Source organism: Lissotriton vulgaris, chromosome 9 (assembly GCF_964263255.1).
Source record: "Lissotriton vulgaris chromosome 9, aLisVul1.2, whole genome shotgun sequence".
Taxonomy (NCBI): domain Eukaryota; kingdom Metazoa; phylum Chordata; class Amphibia; order Caudata; family Salamandridae; genus Lissotriton; species Lissotriton vulgaris.
The window spans coordinates 835,066,687-835,085,536 of NC_141697.1; the positions used below are offsets into that span (position 1 = coordinate 835,066,687).

Consider the following 18,850-nt stretch of genomic DNA (forward strand, 5'->3'; position numbering starts at 1 on the left):
TAATGGATTGTTTGATTTGGCTGTATGATAAATAGGGGACACGAAGATTTATTTGCAATTTAATTGGTCTCATTCGAATACAGTAACTGGGGAAATGGTGTGGGGGGAACTTGAAAAAGTAAAATGACTGTATAAGTAGGCTGTATGATAAAAATGGGGGACATGAAGATTTATTTGTAATTTAATTTGTCTCGCTCGAATACAGTAAACCGGTCAAGGGCACCACATGGGTGCTCCGAAAGGCGAAGTCATCGCCAGGTATGTTGGGGGGGTTCCTCAGGGGGGAGGTGTTCAATGGGTGGGGGGAGTCGGGGGGGAAAATAAAAATAAAAAATAAAAAATCCTCATATATAAATAATTGTTTGATGTATAAAAAAATAGATGGGTGCGTGCGTACATTAGAACTATGACCAATCCATATAAGCTTAAGGTCCTGTCATGGAATATCAATGGTATAGGGGAAAGAATAAAACAGAATAGAATTTGTGAATTCTTAAGAAATTCGGACGCCCAAATTATAATGCTACAAGAAACACATTTGGAGGCAACAGTATGTGATTCTCTTTTTAAAAAGTGTAGGTGGGTTCAGGATATAATCAGTTCCAGGCAATTAGGTGTTACTAGGGGAGTTTCTATTATAATTCGATCAAACAGCGGGATAAGTTTGAGAAGCTTTGAGACGGATCAATCGGGTAGGTGGCTAGTTGCACAAGTATACATTCAAACTACCCCATATACATTCGCAGTGTACTATGGTCCTAACGAGGACAATCCAGTTCCGCTTTCTAAATTAGAACTAGCTTTATTTACGACAACTGGTCCTCTAATTCTTGGTGGGGATTTTAATCCGGTCTTCGACCAAAAATTAGATAGAACTTCTAGGGCCAAATACCATGCTCCCTTAAAATCACTTGCTATCCTGGATGTTTTAATGAAAGACTTCACTCTAGTAGATGTCTGGAGAAAAAAGTACAAATCTCAACCAGGTTTTACTTTTTATAGTAAAAAATATAAGAATTACTCCAGAATAGATCATTTCTTAGTTGACCAACACCTTCTCAAAGATATTAGCTATCTCTCTTTTACGCCCTCAGGATTATCGGACCATGCTGTACTAGAATTGGAAATTAAACTGAATATAACTTCACCAAAACCAAGGTGGACACTGGAAAGATCATCTCTATTAGATAATCAGATAAAAGTAGTTGTTAAAGACAAAACATCAGAATTCTTTTTAATAAATTCAGGATCCTCCTCTTCCCAGATAGTATGGGAAACTTACAAGGCTTACTTGAGGGGTGTTTTAAGTTCTTTAATGTACCATAAGAGAAAAAGTATAAAAATAAAAAGAAAGGAAGACTTAGCAGAAATAACCAGAAAGGATCTCGAACTACAAAATGCAATACTAACAAACTTCAGAGAAATACATGTGTTAGAGAAGGAACTTGCTGACTTGCAGCTCCAGTTAAAAATTTCGGATGAAAGAATTCTTAAAGAAAAATGGGAGTCCAGCAGATTAAAAAATTTTGAGTACGGAGAGAAGTGTGGAGCTCTCCTTGCCTGGAAAGCTAGAGAAGAGAGAACGAGAAACAACATCAAAGCCCTGGTACATAGACAGTCAGGAAATTTGATAGAAGCAGACGCAGAAATAAGAGAAGAAGCCAGGTCCTTTATGAGGAGTCTCTACACGGAAGATAAAGATCCCACGGGGGCGGATTTAGAATCCTGGTTGAGTATAAAACATCTGCCGCAAATGTCCGAATCAGAAAAAGCATACTTGGAATCTGAGATAACAGATGGGGAAATTTTAGGTCAGCTGAAGAAAATGAAAAGGGGGAAAGCTGCAGGCTCTGACGGGTTGCCAGTGGAGATCTATTCGGACAATAAAGATCAATTAATAACTCCATTAAGGGAACTCTTCAATCTTTTATTGATCCAAGGCTATTCTATACCTTCTTCGTGGGGAGAAGCTATTATTACGCTTATACCCAAGCCAAATAAAGACTCGAAAAGAATAGAGTCCTACAGACCTATTTCATTACTGAACTCGGATATGAAGATTTACTCAGGTATTTTAGCCACCAGATTATCAAAGGTTATAAAATCCATAATCCACCCTGACCAGAGAGGCTTTATCCCAGGGAGACAGTTAAATGAACTAACGTTTCAAGCTATAGGGGCTGTAGATTATGCTAATGCTAAAAATCTCCCACTGGCGCTGGTGGCCATAGATGCGGCTAAGGCCTTCGATCAGGTCAATTGGAAGTATCTATGGGCCACAATGGCGGCTTTCGGGTTCCCCCAAATTTTTATAGAGGCGGTCAGATCCTTATACCATTGCCCAAAGGCTAAGGTTTTAGTTAATGGAATTTTATCTGAGTGGTTTGACATATCTCGAGGCACTAGGCAAGGTTGTCCTCTGTCCCCTCTTTTGTTTGATGTTTATATGGAGCCCTTTGTTTGTGGGATTAGAGAGGACAATATCATTCAACCATTTCAGCTTGGAAATCTGCTTTTGAAGGTGGCGTTGTACGCTGACGATCTTCTTTTATATACCTCTGATCACTCGGCAGCAATTCCAAGGTTATTTTTTCTATCGGAGGAATTTGGGAAACTGTCCGGGTACCAGATTAATAAGGATAAAACAGAGATCATGGGGTGGAATAACAACACACACATAGTTGGTGCAAAACAGAACATGAGGTACCTGGGAATTCACTTAACTCAATCTTTAAATGATACCACTTCACTCAGTTGGCTAAAGGTGGTTAAAGATATTAATAAAACTTTAACAAGATGGGGGAACTTGCCTTTAAACATTTACGGTCGGGTCAACCTTATTAAAATGACAATTCTTCCTAAATTGACCTTTTTATTTAACTGCATCCCCTTATCATTTTCACTGAAAGACATTAACACTCTACAGGGTAAAATTGGATCCTTTATATGGGCCTGCAAGTCAACAAGAATTGCATGGAAGAAACTGAGGAGGGGTTTAAAAACAGGAGGGCTTGCCCTCCCTGACATTTTGTCATACTGTCATGCATTTCATTTTAAAAATTTTAGGCTTCTTGCAAACAAGCTGGATGCATCATCACAGGGCCGCCTGTTTCAAGCTTTGTTAACTGATTTATCCTATGACCATGATTACTTTATTTTCAAGTTTGGAGACCAGAAATTTTTTTTAAAAATTCGCTTTAAAATTCTACAGACTGCATTAAAAAAATGGGGGTTCATGAGGAAGACATTTAATACTCCCTATTATCACACACACTCCCCAATATGGGACTCTCCTGGTACACCTCAATGCCTCCAGAATCAACTATCACAACCCCTGAAAACAGCTGGCTTCAAAAAAGGGGAGATCTCTGGGCAGATTCGGGCCTAATGAGTTGGAACACGTTGGTACAGCTTACAGAGGGACAGTTGACTAGGTTTAAATACTACCAGCTGTCCGCCTGGTGGTCCAGTCAAAGCATGCAAAGGGAGGAAGATACAGATATTCTTGATGCAATCGGCAGAAGGGGGAAATGGGTAAAAGAGTTATCTTTTTGGTACAATTTAATGATCAAAGAAGAGGAGAGTGAATTGTACCTGGAGATAATAAAGTTATGGGGAAACTGTATAGCCGAGCCCCCTGAAGAAGTCTGTAAGGCATGGTTAGACTCTTTTCCCTTTCACAGAGGCTAATTAAACCCGCTAATTTAAGGCGCAACCACCTGTTTACGGCTCATAGAGTCTATTGGACTCCGGCCAAACTGCATAAGATAACACAAAACAACTATTATTGTCCCCGTTGTAATCATAACGCCGCTGATGATATCCACATTTTTCTGGAATGTCCAGCCATTCAAAACTACTGGAAAGCGATAATGGATTTTTTGGGAGATGTACTTTCAATAACTATTACATGTTCTCGCAGATTAGTCTTCTTTGGTTTACTGAAAGAATACAATATCAAGAATCTGGATACTCAATTCATTTTTTACACAATAGTTATCGCAAGGAGACAAATCTGCATGGAGTGGAAGTCAGCGGCTCCCCCTAGATTTGCAGTATGTTTGAAGTATTTAATGGAAATGTGTAAAATGGATCAGGCTGGCCGCAGCGAGAACTTGGAGAATGTCTGGTCTAAACTGATGGTCTGGATAAATAGGTGAGCAGTCCTGTGATTATGCCAGAGGTTGTGTCGGTCCTGTCCTCCACCAGGCCTAGGGTGCCCAAAATAGGTCTGGAGGAGTAGGATAAGGAAAGCAGCCTACCTCTGGGAACCCCTGTCTGCTATGATACTGTTTTCCATGGCGGACTCGAAAAAACAACAGTATAAGAGGCAACAGCGAGACCCATCTAGAGCATATATATTCTGGTGGCATATATGACAAAAAAAAAAAAAAAAAAAAACAATTGTTGGGTCTGCGGTTTAATGCCACACTCCGTACACGGAGCTATGCCTTTTATCCCTCTCCCTTTCGGCTATGCCGGATCTACCTATGCTCTCTCTATGATATTCTCCACCTCTGTTAGGAACATCCCTTAGACCAAGACCAAGGACAATAGTACCTGGAACGAGATTAAAACAAAGACTGTGCGCGCTGTTCAAAAGATGGTAGATTTCACTGCAACATGGGGACGAGCAGACAATAGTGAAAATACCAGTTATTCCCTCTTTAACGACACTACCTCCTTTAGAGAAACATTCTCAGTTCAGAAGAGACAGACAGAGCAGGGAGGATGGGCTGTGCCTCATAAGGGCCTGTTTTGTGTAAGAGGTAATGGCAAGGGTCAGAAGATGGGAGACAGTGAGTGTAATAAGACGTACACCCTACCTGACAAACTTCCCAACAATGACCACCGCCCCCAACACTTCTTTTATTTGTGGACCTCACTAGTCCGGGAAATGCTACATTGCATTTCTCCTCCCCCCTACCAACACCGCCCCAGCAGATTATCGTCTAAGTGATCCTCCGAACGTGATTAATAGACGGCAAAGGGGGGTCATGGATGCTGAAGACACAGTGGATCAGGAAGCTGGCGATTTCTTGAAAGGAATCATCCCTTTCTGGGGGCCCATGATCAATAGCCGCCACATAAGAAAACTGACTCGTGGAGTCCAGGGAGCCATAAACGAAACAGCTGGTGCATTAAGTAACATCACCGCTGAGATGGCTTCCGATAGACTCATGATGTTACAGAACCGTATGGTCCTAGATATCATATTAGCGGACCGTGGTGGCGTATGTGAACTGATTGGATCCAGTTGCTGTATATACATTCCAGATAATGCTCCCTCAGTATATTCTGCCATTTCCCGCCTTCATGAACTTTCAAAGAAACTAGACGCAGACACTGCTGCCTGGTCCCTGACGGGATGGCTCTGGGGCCTCCTGTCCTCATGGGGATGGAAGATCCTTACGATAATAGGTCTTGCTCTAGCCATTCTCTTCACCTGTTGCCTCTGTATTCAGTGTGGCCCAGCTCTCTGTAGTTTCTGTACCACTGCCTGCATTCCCAAACCCCAGTTCAGAAAGAAAGAAAAAGAAAGAATCATGTTACAGGAACAAGTAGATGGCCTGATGAGTATAGAAGTAGACTAAAAAGAAGAAGAATTTTAAAAGGGTATATTATGGGACAAGGAGGGAATGTGGAAAAAGATTATTCTTCGTAGTTTATGTCCCATCATACACCCTCTCAGTCACGTCCCCGAGCCCATCATGTCGGAAAACAAGCAAACGAGAACATGAGCAAACCTGATCACGCGCACACAAAGTTGCACACGCACTCTCCTTCCTCTAAAAATTCAAAAGGTACATTCTTATGGTTAGGGCGATTCCGAGAAACAGCTTCCTCACTCAAACTGTACATTCCTATGGTTAAGCCGATTCCGAGAACAAGACCCCCCATTTGTAACCATTTCCCTATAATTGGGCCGATTCCGAGAAATAGGCCCCGTTTTGCTAAACCACGGCAACCAATTCCGAGAAGAGCCCCCGAATGCTGAAACACGACAAACAGACATTCTGTCACGACCATCTTTCTCTTATCTAAGGAACCAGCCTAGGGTCATTTCTCCACATTTCTGCTTCTCTCGTGCTGCCTCATTTAATCATGACGAGCCTCATCTCCTCTGCCATGTTTCCTCTTTTTATGATGCAGCCTCTTTGACTTTAGTCATGACTTCTGTTTTATTGCAACATATGACACGTGCCTGCATTAAAGGGAAGCTCCTTCCTCATTTCTATGTATAAATATACTGTGTTCTGAGAATAAAGTTAGAGATTCTTCCGATCCTCCTCAGGTGACGGAGCTCTCCCTTAACTCGAGTTACTGAATAAAGACCCTGAATTTGAACCACCACGGACTCTGCTCTTCATACTTGACCTTATTGATATTATAAAAATTCCCGATCAAGGTAAATTACTAAAATATTTACCACACCCCGAGGGATGTGGTGGTGTCCCAGAGTAATGTGGTGGTGTCCCCCAGTGATGTGGTGGTGTCCCCGAGTGATGTGGTGGTGTCCCCGAGTGATGTGGTCGTGGCCCCGAGTGATGTGGTCGTGGCCCCGAGTGATGTGGTCGTGGCCCCGAGTGATGTGGTCGTGGCCCCGAGTGATGTGGTCGTGGCCCCGAGTGATGTGGTCGAGGCCCCGAGTGATGTGGTCGAGGCCCCGAGTGATGTGGTCGTGGCCCCGAGTGATGTGGTCGTGGCCCCGAGTGATGTGGTCGTGGCCCCGAGTGATGTCGTCGTGGCCCCGAGTGATGTCGTCGTGGCCCCGAGTGATGTGGTCGTGCCCCCGAGTGATGTGGTCGTGCCCCCGAGTGATGTGGTCGTGGCCCCGAGTGATGTGGTCGTGCCCCCGAGTGATGTGGTCGTGCCCCCGAGTGATGTGGTGGCGTCCCCGAGTGATGTGGTGGTGCCCCTGAGTGGTGCCCCTGAGTGATGTGGTGGTGTTCCAGAGTGATGTGGTGGTGTTTCTCGAGTGATGTGGTGGTGTTCCCGAGTGATGTGGTGGTGTTCCCGAGTGGTGTGGTGGTGTTCCCGAGTGGTGTGGTGGTGTTCCCGAGTGGTGTGGTGGTGTTCCCGAGTGATGTGGTGGTGTTCCCGAGTGATGTGGTGGTGTTCCCGAGTGATGTGGTGGTGTTCCCGAGTGATGTGGTGGTGTTCCCGAGTGATGTGGTGGTGTTCCCGAGTGATGTGGTGGCGTCCCGAGTGATGTGGTGGCGTCCCCGAGTGATGTGGTGGCGTCCCCGAGTGATGTGGTGGCGTCCCCGAGTAATGTGGTGGCGTTCCCAAGTGATGTGGTGGCGTCCCCGAGTGATGTGGTGGCGTCCCCGAGTGATGTGGTGGCGTCCCCGAGTGATGTGGTGGCGTCCCCGAGTGATGTGGTGGCGTCCCCGAGTGATGTGGTGGCATCCCCGAGTGATGTGGTGGCGTCCCCGAGTGATGTGGTGGCGTCCCCGAGTGATGTGGTGGTGACCCTGAGTGGTGCCCCTGAGTGATGTGGTGGTGTCCCTGAGTGATGTGGTGGTGTCCCTGAGTGATGTGGTGGTGTCCCTGAGTGATGTGGTGGTGTCCCTGAGCGATTTGGTGGTGTCCCCGAGTGATGCCCCTGAGTGATGTGGTGGTGTTCCCGAGTGATGTGGTGGTGTTCCCGAGTGATGTGGTGGTGTTCCCGAGTGATGTGGTGGTGTTCCCGAGTGATGTGGTGGTGTTCCCGAGTGATGTGGTGGTGTTCCCGAGTGATGTGGTGGTGTTCCCGAGTGATGTGGCGGTGTTCCCGAGTGATGTGGCGGTGTTCCCGAGTGATGTGGCGGTGTTCCCGAGTGATGTGGTGGTGTTCCCGAGTGATGTGGTGGTGTTCCCGAGTGATGTGGTGGTCTTCCCGAGTGATGTGGTGGCGTCCCCGAGTGATGTGGTGGCGTCCCCGAGTGATGTGGTGGCGTCCCCGAGGGATGAGGTGGCGTCCCCGAGGGATGAGGTGGCGTCCCCGAGGGATGAGGTGGCGTCCCCGAGGGATGAGGTGGCGTCCCCGAGGGATGAGGTGGCGTCCCCGAGGGATGTGGTGGCATCCCCGAGGGATGTGGTGGCGTCCCAGAGGGATGTGGTGGCGTCCCCGAATGATAGGTGGCGTCCCCGAGGGATGTGGTAGCGTCCCCGAGGGATGTTGTGGCGTCCCCGAGTGATGTGGTGGCGTCCCCGAGTGATGTGGTGGCGTCCCCGAGTGATGTGGTGGCGTCCCCGAGTGATGTGGTGGCGTCCCCGAGTGATGTGGTGGCGTCCCCGAGTGATGTGGTGGCGTCCCCGAGTGATGTGGTGGCGTCCCCGAGTGATGTGGTGGGGTCCCCGAGTGCTGTGGTGGGGTCCCCGAGTGATGTGGTGGTGACCCTGAGTGGTGCCCCTGAGTGATGCGGTGGCGTCCCCGAGGGATGTGGTGGCATCCCCGAGGGATGTGGTGGCGTCCCAGAGGGATGTGGTGGCGTCCCTGAGTGATGTGGTGGTGACCCTGAGTGGCGTCCCGAGTGTTGTCGTGGCGTCCCGAGTGTTGTCGTGGCGTCCCGAGTGATGTGGTGACGTCCCCGAGTGATGTGGTTGCGTCACCGAGTGATGTGGTGGCGTCCCCGAGTGATGTGGTGGTGACCCTGAGTGGCGTCCCGAGTGTTGTCGTGGCGTCCCGAGTGTTGTCGTGGCGTCCCGAGTGATGTGGTGACGTCCCCGAGTGATGTGGTGGCGTCCCCGAGTGATGTGGTGGCGTCCCCGAGTGATGTGGTGGCGTCCCCGAGTGATGTGGTGGCGTCCCCGAGTGATGTGGTGGCGTCCCCGAGTGATGTGGTGGCGTCCCCGAGTGATGTGGTGGCGTCCCCGAGTGATGTGGTGGCGTCCCCGAGTGATGTGGAGGCGTCCCCGAGTGATGTGGTGGCGTCCCCGAGTGATGTGGTGGCGTCCCCGAGTGATGTGGTGGCGTCCCCGAGTGATGTGGTGGCGTCCCCGAGTGATGTGGTGGCGTCCCCGAGTGATGTGGTGGCGTCCCCGAGTGATGTGGTGGCGTCCCCGAGTGATGTGGTGGCGTCCCCGAGTGATGTGGTGGCGTCCCCGAGTGATGTGGTGGCGTCCCGAGTGTTGTCGTGGCGTCCCGAGTGTTGTCGTGGCGTCCCGAGTGATGTCGTGGCGTCCCGAGTGATGTCGTGGCGTCCCGAGTGATGTCGTGGCGTCCCCGAGTGATGTCGTGGCGTCCCCGAGTGATGTCGTGGCGTCCCCGAGTGATGTGGTGGCGTCCCCGAGTGATGTGGTGGCGTCCCCGAGTGATGTGGTGGCGTCCCCGAGTGATGTGGTGGCGTCCCCGAGTGATGTGGTGGCGTCCCCGAGTGATGAGGTGAGTAAGGGTGAGAGTGTTGTGAGGGTGAGAGTGTTGTGAGGGTGAAAGGGGTGAGGGAGGGTGAGGGTAACAGGGGTGAGGGTGACGGGGTGAGGGTGACGGGGGTGAGGGTGACGGGGGTGAGGGTGACGGGGGTGAGGGTGACGGGGTGAGGGTGACGGGGTGAGGGTGACGGGGTGAGGGTGACGGGGTGAGGGTGACGGGGGTGAGGGTGACGGGGGTGAGGGTGACAGGGGTGAGGGTGACGCGGGTGAGGGTGAGGGTGACGGGGGTGAGGGTGACGGGGGTGAGGGCGATGGAGGTGAGGGTGGGTGAGTGAGGGTGAGGGTCCGAAGTAAATGGTGGCAGGGCAGACATCATAAGACAGAGAGAACCATCTGCGTGGTGACTGCGTTGTTCAGTTTCAGAATCAGGAGGGGCAGAGTCAGCACAGTCTGCGAGGGATCAACAACGTGTCTAGAGGCTAAGCATAGCGGATGTAGCATTGCAGCTAGCAAGTCGAGTGTTTTCAAGCTGAGTGTCCCTAGAGAGATGGACACGGCAACAGCATTTGAGGAACAACGCTACTTTAAACAAGCACGGTAAGCTTTCACTTTCGTCCAGAAACAACCTCTCGGCAATGCTGTGGAGGGGGGGTGGGCGGGGGAGGGGCAGCCTTTGAAGTCTGATGCCGAGGCACAGACAAATGGTGGTGCGCGATGTGCACGCGGGGGAGCGGCAGCCTTTGAAGTCTGATGCTGAGGCACAGACAAATGGTGGTGTGTTATGTGGCTGGCATTATGTGTGCACACCCATAGATAACATGAACTGTATGCGATCCGCAGCCTTTATGGTAGACTGTTCTTTTCCGCTTACTATAATCTCGCCGGAGCAATGCGCAAGCGCATTGCTCAGGCGAGCCCTAAAAAAGGTCAGCCAAGCTCTAATTCCAAATTGGCTTGAAATTATAAATGTATCATTATAATATGCCTGTGTGGCGGACACATAAATAACTGGTTATGATAACCTTCCGTTTTCAAATTAATCATAATTTTCTTGAAAATGTCACACCATCACAAGACTAACATTTCTCAGAAAAGATGAAGAATTTTGTTGTGTCTCAGCTAAATAGAAACCTGAAGGTAAACAATCTTATTGGCAATTATCATCAAGTTTTTGGGCACCACTCAAATGTAATACAGTCAATTCCGGTTTCTCAGAGTCCTGTTCCAAGTAAGAAGTCTTGATATTTACTCAATTCGTATTTATTTTCTCATATCAATTTGTCAAGAGAATCATCAGCCAAAGCGTTTCGTTCTGAACACCAGAACTTCTTCAGGGCCTATGTAATTGTGAGCACCATGCACAATGATTTCCACAAATGTATTTCGGATCCTTTCTAGATTTGAAAAATCAAATCGGTGTCTTTCGATCAATAATTTATATCTGAATTCAACGTAACTGAAAGAATATATATGTCTCTCCATTCAATTGTCGATTTATCAATTCTTCACAGGATTAATTTAGGGAATAGGATAATCCGACGTCAAATACCATTGACACGCGATTCAAACAGGTCCCGGACTGAGGGGTAGATCGGCGTATGGGCGTTCATGGCCCCGTTGCAGTGGTTGTGATTAGTATCACGAACTCCGACTAATATTACGATTTTTGACCATACTGTGTTGGATGATTATTTGAATTACCAAGGAGAATACACATCTATAGATTCTAAGACCTTGAACAAGGCTTTCTATTGCAATGGTATTTGACGTCGGACTATCATATTCCCTAAATTAATCCCGTGAAGAATTGATAAATCGACAATTGAACGGCGAGACATATATATTCTTTCAGTTACGTTGAATTCAGATATAAATTATTGATCGAAAGACACCGATTTGATTTTTCAAATCTAGAAAGGATCCGAAATACATTTGTGGAAATCATTGTGCATGGTGCTCACAATTACATACGCCCTGAAGAAGTTCTGGTGTTCAGAACGAAAAGCGTTGGCTGATGATTCTCTTGACAAATTGATATAAGAAAATAAATACGAATTGAGTAAATATCAAGACTTCTTACTTGGAACAGGACTTTGAGAAACCGGAATTGACTGTATTACATTTGAGTGGTGCCCAAAAACTTGGTGATAATTACTTTGGACTCGTGTTTCACGTGTGCTGCCCTTGGACAGAGGGCATCAGTTTTTTGGCACACTGAACTTACTTGTGAAATAACTATTACTTTTGGTCGATACGAGATTGGTGCTATATCTTAGTGCTTATATCCACTGTCCACTCTCTGGTCTAAAATCTTATTGGCAATGCCCACTTAAGTTTCAGCACCAGGAATAGTACATGCAAAATCCAATCAATGGCGAGTCTGACCGACAATAGACTAAAAACTTTCAGCGCCAATGACCGACTGTTGCTTTCTGATACCTTCAGACCTGTCCTCAGCTTCTGATGCATCTTTTCTATACTTTCAGAGAAAGGTTTGGTATAATTGTCTTAAGACTGGAATAGTTTGAATTCTACAATGGAACGCAACATAATGTAAGCACTCGGGTTTCCTTCTCCAAACTGACATGGCGTACCCCAGGGGTCAATACTAGCACACTTACGTTTGAATATATATACTGAACAAGCTGAATCACCACTAACCAAACTAGGATCCAACTGTTAACTGTAAGCGGACAATACCCATTTACACCTTAAAATCTTTGCCTATGCATTTCACACAGTCTTATTTTCCTTCCTATCAAATATTCCATAAGGACTAACGGGTCATCCCCTAAAACAAAATTCATTCAATAATATTTTTTTAAAGGGTATTTCTACTATTCTCTTCAAAATCTGGCTTCCAGCTGGACAACAGTTGGATAAATGCAATACTATCTGCAGACTTCCAACCTGAAATGATTTAATAGGGACCTTAAAGTTGCAGACCATGTCAAGAGTCTGCCTAAAGTGGCTCTTTTTCCAACTCAACCTTAACCATATGTGCAAATCGTCCCTCCTGCCAAATGACTTAAAACTGCTGTGCAATTTCTTGTGCTTTTCCAGCTGGACTATGAAATTGCTCTACTCAATGGTCTACAAAAACAACAAAAAAAAGGCCTTTACCGCCAAAGGACGACCTGAGTTATTTAGAATTTTCGCAAATATGACCATCTCTTACAGCTCCCTATTAAAGCAAGATGTATTTTCAAAACTACCCCTTTAATCTGCGAGGTGCGTACTTGAAGACACCCAAATATCTCTTCCATAAACTCACCATCTCTGGAAATTCCCGCGTGGTCAGAACCAACACTGCCTTGACCTCTAGATGCTTTACAAAACGTTCAAACACCAGTTCCTTCTTAAGGCATGCTCCAAAGACAAGGGATACCTTATCAGTATTGATCTGAATGCTCAACTCATTTATCTTGTTTAAGCTCTCCCTGAAATCTTACTTTCTTTAGAAATCGCCTAAAACTTGAAATCTTTAATTATGTTATGTAATTTCTCCGTTTTTTTCCTCCATAGCAGGCACAAAAAAATACTGTTAGACTAATGAACTGCTTTTATAATACTACAACTTTGTCTTACATGTCCTCCTCTTGAAGAAAGCTGGAGTTGATGATGTAATGACACTACAAACTGACTCGGAGGATCACATCTCAATTGTGGCAATATTTCTATCATATGCATTTACTGTTCATACTGTATTAGAAATGTTTAAATGTGAGGTGCTCCACCGCTCGGTGTGGTCTCATTCGTATTTAGCCCAAACTACTAAAAATAAAGTACCATAGTAAAGATGACATATCATAAGACAAAAAAAGGGAAAATAAGACCAAGAACACCATTCAGAAAGTACGGCATCAAGTCAAAGGGTAATATTTAAAACAGACAGGCTAATAGGACAGCAGGAAGAAAGCACTCTGTCAAGAGGAAACTCACACAGCAACATTTCAAAATAATCTGTGTATTATTAAATATTTAGTTAGTGAACCAGACAGATGTTTTCTGAATGGTGGCAATCTCTAAAGAATTAGAAGAGGCAAACTTAACAAAAGCTTAACAGGACAAAAATTATAAAAACTGGAATGGCACAAATTGCATGAAATAAATCACAAGCCACAACGTATTTGACATAACAATATTCAATATCTCAGTTATAATATCACGCATGCATTGTAATAGTGTTTTCAATTAGATGTTAATTCAAATGAGTTTTCATATTAGGGGTACTATTCTACAACTAGAGATCACCTGCAATTTTCTTTTCAAATTAAAAAAACAGATTCAATTAAAGCAATACCGTTTTTGTTTTAAACATAAGGAGAAAAAATACTGATTACTTTAAAGAAAGCATATAACATATTTTGCAACTTTTACCGCTAAAGCAAAACTTCATTTGTAAAATATGTGCAAACTGCATTATTTACAGTTAAAGCATTTTTTTGCTTTTAAAAAATATATCTACCTAATGCTGATCTTAAAATTTTCTGTACTTGATTCACTTACGTAAAATATTTTCTTTTTTTCAAGGGTATATAACAGGACGTGTTCCTCTTTAAAAGCTGCATGATTTTCATTGGACACTTTTTAAAATATAAAGCACATTATGTCCTTTATACTAATGCGATAAATGGTGTTGCTCTTATAGACCATGTGCAAAAGAAATTCACTTTTATGTGCCTTTACAGTCTTTAAGCAGAACCTACAAATAGGTTTAAACATTTTAGACCACTGTACAAAACGGATGATCTTTCAGGGAATTATTCCTTTAAAACAAATGTGAAATAATTATGTTAAAGGAAATTTGTAAGTGCGTAGAGGTTATGAGTTATACTTGTTGTCATGTACATTAACAAACAAGCGTAAATGTGTATATTTAATATTCTTAACCAGTAAGGATGAATTTCTGATCAAGTAATCTTCAGGTTTAATATTTAAAACAACTTCTCAATAGCTCCAATAGATTAAAAAGATTAATGAACAATACATTTTTATATTCAAAGACCATATATTTTTTTCCTGAAGCGTATGCAACACAATTATTTTTTTTTTATCAATGCGAATTATACTTTTTGCAACTCTTTGTAAGAACATTATGGAATTTGTCAATTTGCCTAAAAATATATTAACCAACGTTGGGTCAATACATTTCTAGATCAATTTAAATGCAAGGAAACGAACATTTTTTTAAGCATGATTTTATTTACAATTCCCATATTATATTTGCGACACAATCGGTAAGGGTATAAAGTGTTTAAACTTGCTAAACAGTTTTTGAAAACCCATCTAAACCAACGACTTGCTCTTTACTTGGAAAACGATAGTTAACTCATCTATATATTTTCAAATATCCGATAGTGGTCATCCAGAACATACTCACCTTATCAGAATTCTGCTGTGCCATTTTCTTCTCCTCGATTATATTGCCGAATCTGTTGATGAGGTTAGTTGAAAAGAACCTCCAAAGGGTTCAGTTCACTATGCAATATGCTATATACCCAGTTTTCAGAAGAGATAAAAAATGCGAATTGCCCAGAAATAAGGGACAGATATCTCCAGTTTCAATACAAAGTAAGGCGTTTTGATACACGAATATAGAAGAAACAACAAATGATGATGATATGCTCGTTTTGTAAAACGCTCACCGGGCCCTAAAATTAATGCATTTTAGCCTGAAGGGCAAAAGAATGCAATAGAATTGACAAACAGAAGTGTGTAAACGCCGGATTCTAAATTATTAAAAATGAGTGTTCCGTTTTTAGGAAGAAGAAAAGTCTCCTGGCAAAGATGAAGGTGCTTAAGACCGTCCACTGCGACGGCACCACTGATCAATGTACAGTGCTGGTCGATTGCTATGTAGAGGTTAATGCTCCATTCCAATTTGAGAGTGGGGGGCAGAGGAGCACACTGAACACCCCTTATAAAACTCAAGGAGCCGGGCTGACTCTTGAGGCTAGGCCATTTGTATGGGGGTCCGTGTGACCTGTCTAGGGATGTCAGCCCCCTGTATCGTGAATTAGGAGGCCAGGTCGCTCTGCGCTGATTTTAGTAGTCTTTCCTTTGCTGTTTCTGGCAGTAAAAGCTGTGTTGCCCAGACTAACCAACAGATCCTCACACTACTGCTGCTGCCATCGCGGTCGCGCCGCATTAAACCTGGATCTGTCCCATCACTAACACTGGGTAAACGAAGCAACTCGGCTCACCGCCATTATCCCGCACGAACATGCGCACAGAACATAAAACCCCTACAGTCAGCCTGAAGATCAGAAGCAAATGAGCATGCGCGCAATAGAGACACTTTTCATAATCCGCATGCGTAAAACGTAAACACGCTTGAGAGTGACATCTCATGAGAGAAATGGTACAGACAACAGATGAAAAGCATGTATTATCCCAACAGCGATCTCCGATCGTTATACGATTCCTTTATGCAGGAAAAAAAAGTGTCAACATGTAATAAAACGTTATTGCACAAAAAGTAGAGCATAAATAATCAATTACCACATTTTTTAGCAGTATTTGTACAAACATTTGGGCTCTCTAAAGTTCTAATGTTGCTCAATTATAAGTACTATGAATCGAAATGTGAATTAATCGCTTTGTAATGTTGATATATATCGAAGGTCGATGATGTTTGCTTTGAGTTCCGAATTTATTTACAGCAAAGTTTTCCAATCAGAAATGGCTGCTGAGTTTACATAAAACTGAACATGAGTTTTTCATTTAGTTTGATGCTTTGGGTAATTCTTGTTCAAAGAACTGCATTAATTGTCTGCACAAGACTCATTACAGCTAGGATGTGCTTAAATACTGCACTACTTGACAGTTGACATTGAAGGGGTGCCAACAAACACTGAGGGTTGCTTTTTTGCCACCTCTTAAAAAGTTAAAGTGTTTCTAGAAAGACTGATGGAGCAAGGATTCGCACGTGAAGCAACTTGCTTGTATTCATGAACCTCGAATAACGTTAATGAATTAATCAACATGTTTGTTTTACTAATATCACATTTTACATAAACATTTGGGTGTCAGAGAGAAGCTTGCTTATGTGTTTTACTAACTGTAATACGCTTGCATCTAAGATGGCTGCTGCTACGCGAGGGTTTCTACTGTGCATGCGTCTGTCAAACTCACGTTGACGTATTCTTTGCTTTGGAGGGAATCTGTCGCTTCTGCGCACTAGTATTAATATGGCTGCTCTATGTTTTCACATGCGAGAAGCTTGCACTGCTGCTTTTGCTAAGCTGTTCATTTTGCCTAATCCTAATGCTATAGTTAAATATAAAATAATGGGTATAGAGTAGAGATGCATAGTATACAGTGTATTCATTTATTCTGTGTTCTAAAATTGTTTCTCTTCTACTTTTCATGTGTCATAATCTTTGGGCATGGGAGGTGTTATTACTCCATCTTGAAAATCAATCTGCGCATGTCAAAACTCCAGAGGGAGCTAAAGTCATTTGTCATTGAAACTAAGCCAAGGACAGTCTCAGCCAAAATGCGCCTGGGAAGATAAACTAATGACCCCACGAGAGGAAGACCGAATGTACCAATGTTAATACAATGTATTTACCAATAGAACATTCATTGTTGGGTGGAATAAAAATGTAATGTGAAAATAGATTGATGGGCGGGAACGTAAAATTAATATTCAACACTGAAGTATCAGAATTTGGTGTGGTGTGATGACCTCTCCTCACTCTTTGACCAATGAAAATTTGGGATCCTTACACTTGCAACATTGGGGGTGGTACACTGACCTGGAAAATAGTATAACTAGGGTAGGCTTAGCTAGTTAATTTGTCCGACTTGTCTGAATAGCTGACCTGTCACTGGCCCAACGCACTCAATAGGTGACTAAGAGCAGAGGGCTGCGGAGCACTCTGTCAGATGATTCGATAACCCAATCGGGGTTCCGGGAAGCTGAGGTGCTGGCGAGGCACTTTGTTGGTAAATTCGATAACCCAATCGAGGTTCTGGCTGTTAGCTGCAGACAGGGAGTAGCGCAGGCGTTGCAACTGAACTGCGGGTGCTGGTCTTACCCTTTGTTGGTCCTGTCCTGATCCAAATCTGGTTTTTCCTGTCCTGATTCTGATCTGCACCTGCTGGCCTAATGGCAACTGCAACTATTAGGGTTTTCTGTCCTTCAACTGACCCGTGGCCAGGGTTGGTCTTCACACCATTTTAGGTTAATATACATTTGTGTGGGTTTGTCATTGTATTTTTGTTCCTTCTCTTACCCTCCCTAACGTGAAGTTTTAATTATATATATATATATATATATATATATATATATATATATATATATATATATATATATATATATATATACCAATGCAGCTCCTCCTCGAATCTCTCGGCATCTCAGGCGCAGCCTCGCACGCCAGCAAACAAGGGAGACGGACCACAACGAATCAGCATGAGTGAGTTTATTGATTCACAGAGATCAGCTACGCGTTTCTGGCAAGTTATGCCCTTGATCACGCTGCAACATGAACAATAGACGAAATGCCTTTTTTTATGCAGTGTTAAGTAAACACCCCCTCACAATGACGTCATGCATCATGTGATAAATAAACAGTGAAAAAATACTACCACTGAAATCTAATGCAATGTAAACAGCACATATATCTGGATAAATCCATATAATCATGCAAGTTGATTACAAAGGTACTGATGGTATATGTGTAAATAACTACATCATAAGGGTCAAAAGAAATTAACTGTATAAATAGAGAAATAATAACATGAAATACCTTAGACATATAAAGTGTGCCTGATTGGTACAGCCTTATTGTAGTGAGCCTGTAATAATTCATAGGCTCCACAATGTGTGCAAATCTAGCTTAAAAACAATGGTAGACAATAAAGTGCTAAGTGAGAGTAAAATGTGTGCAAAAAAGTGCGAGAGAATTTTAAGTGCCATACCATTCATCAAAAGAAGAGATAAAAACATCATGATATAACAAATTTCTCAGATCCCTGAGATCAGTAGACTGCATATCATCCATGAGTATAAATCATCTCTTAACAATAAATAGTTTAAGAATATCAAAATTTGGTTAAAAACCCAATAAATACACCTAAATCGTACTAGAATATTATATGTACATATACAATAAAATATATACATATATATACAAGAATAGAACATGTGATAAATAATCATGACTAAATCCCATCAATAAATAAGCAGTCAATAGAAAAATATCAAGGAAAAAATGTATAACATCTGAACCATATTAAATCTTATTTCATATTTCAGTACATCTGTATAAAATTGCATACAAATATATACAAAAATATACATCTGCATGACTAAAGATACACACCGAGAGAGGAATAAATACATGATAAACAAGAGGATACAGAAAATGCTTTGTATGTTTGTATATTAGATATAAAGGTAGGAGGACAGAAATACATGAAAAAGCATCTAGACCCAGCTTCAACCTCAAAATAGGGAACCTAACTAAGAGGGAATGGATAA

The 18,850-nt window shown here is 43.5% G+C and overlaps 1 protein-coding gene across 2 annotated transcripts in view; it reads right to left on the minus strand.

The window, feature by feature from the left end:
- LOC147692331 (uncharacterized) overlaps positions 1-15,591 on the minus strand; it is a 583,942-nt gene extending 568,351 nt beyond the window's left edge. The window contains exon 1 of one of the 2 annotated variants that reach the window (XM_086938571.1): positions 14,741-15,591. In XM_086938571.1, the coding sequence (XP_086794697.1) occupies positions 14,741-14,764 (24 nt within the window). In that variant the 5' untranslated portion in view covers positions 14,765-15,591. The remainder of the gene's footprint in view (positions 1-14,740) is intronic. The other variant, XM_086938570.1, reaches the window with a different exon arrangement.
- Between the last annotated feature and the right edge of the window lie 3,259 nt (positions 15,592-18,850).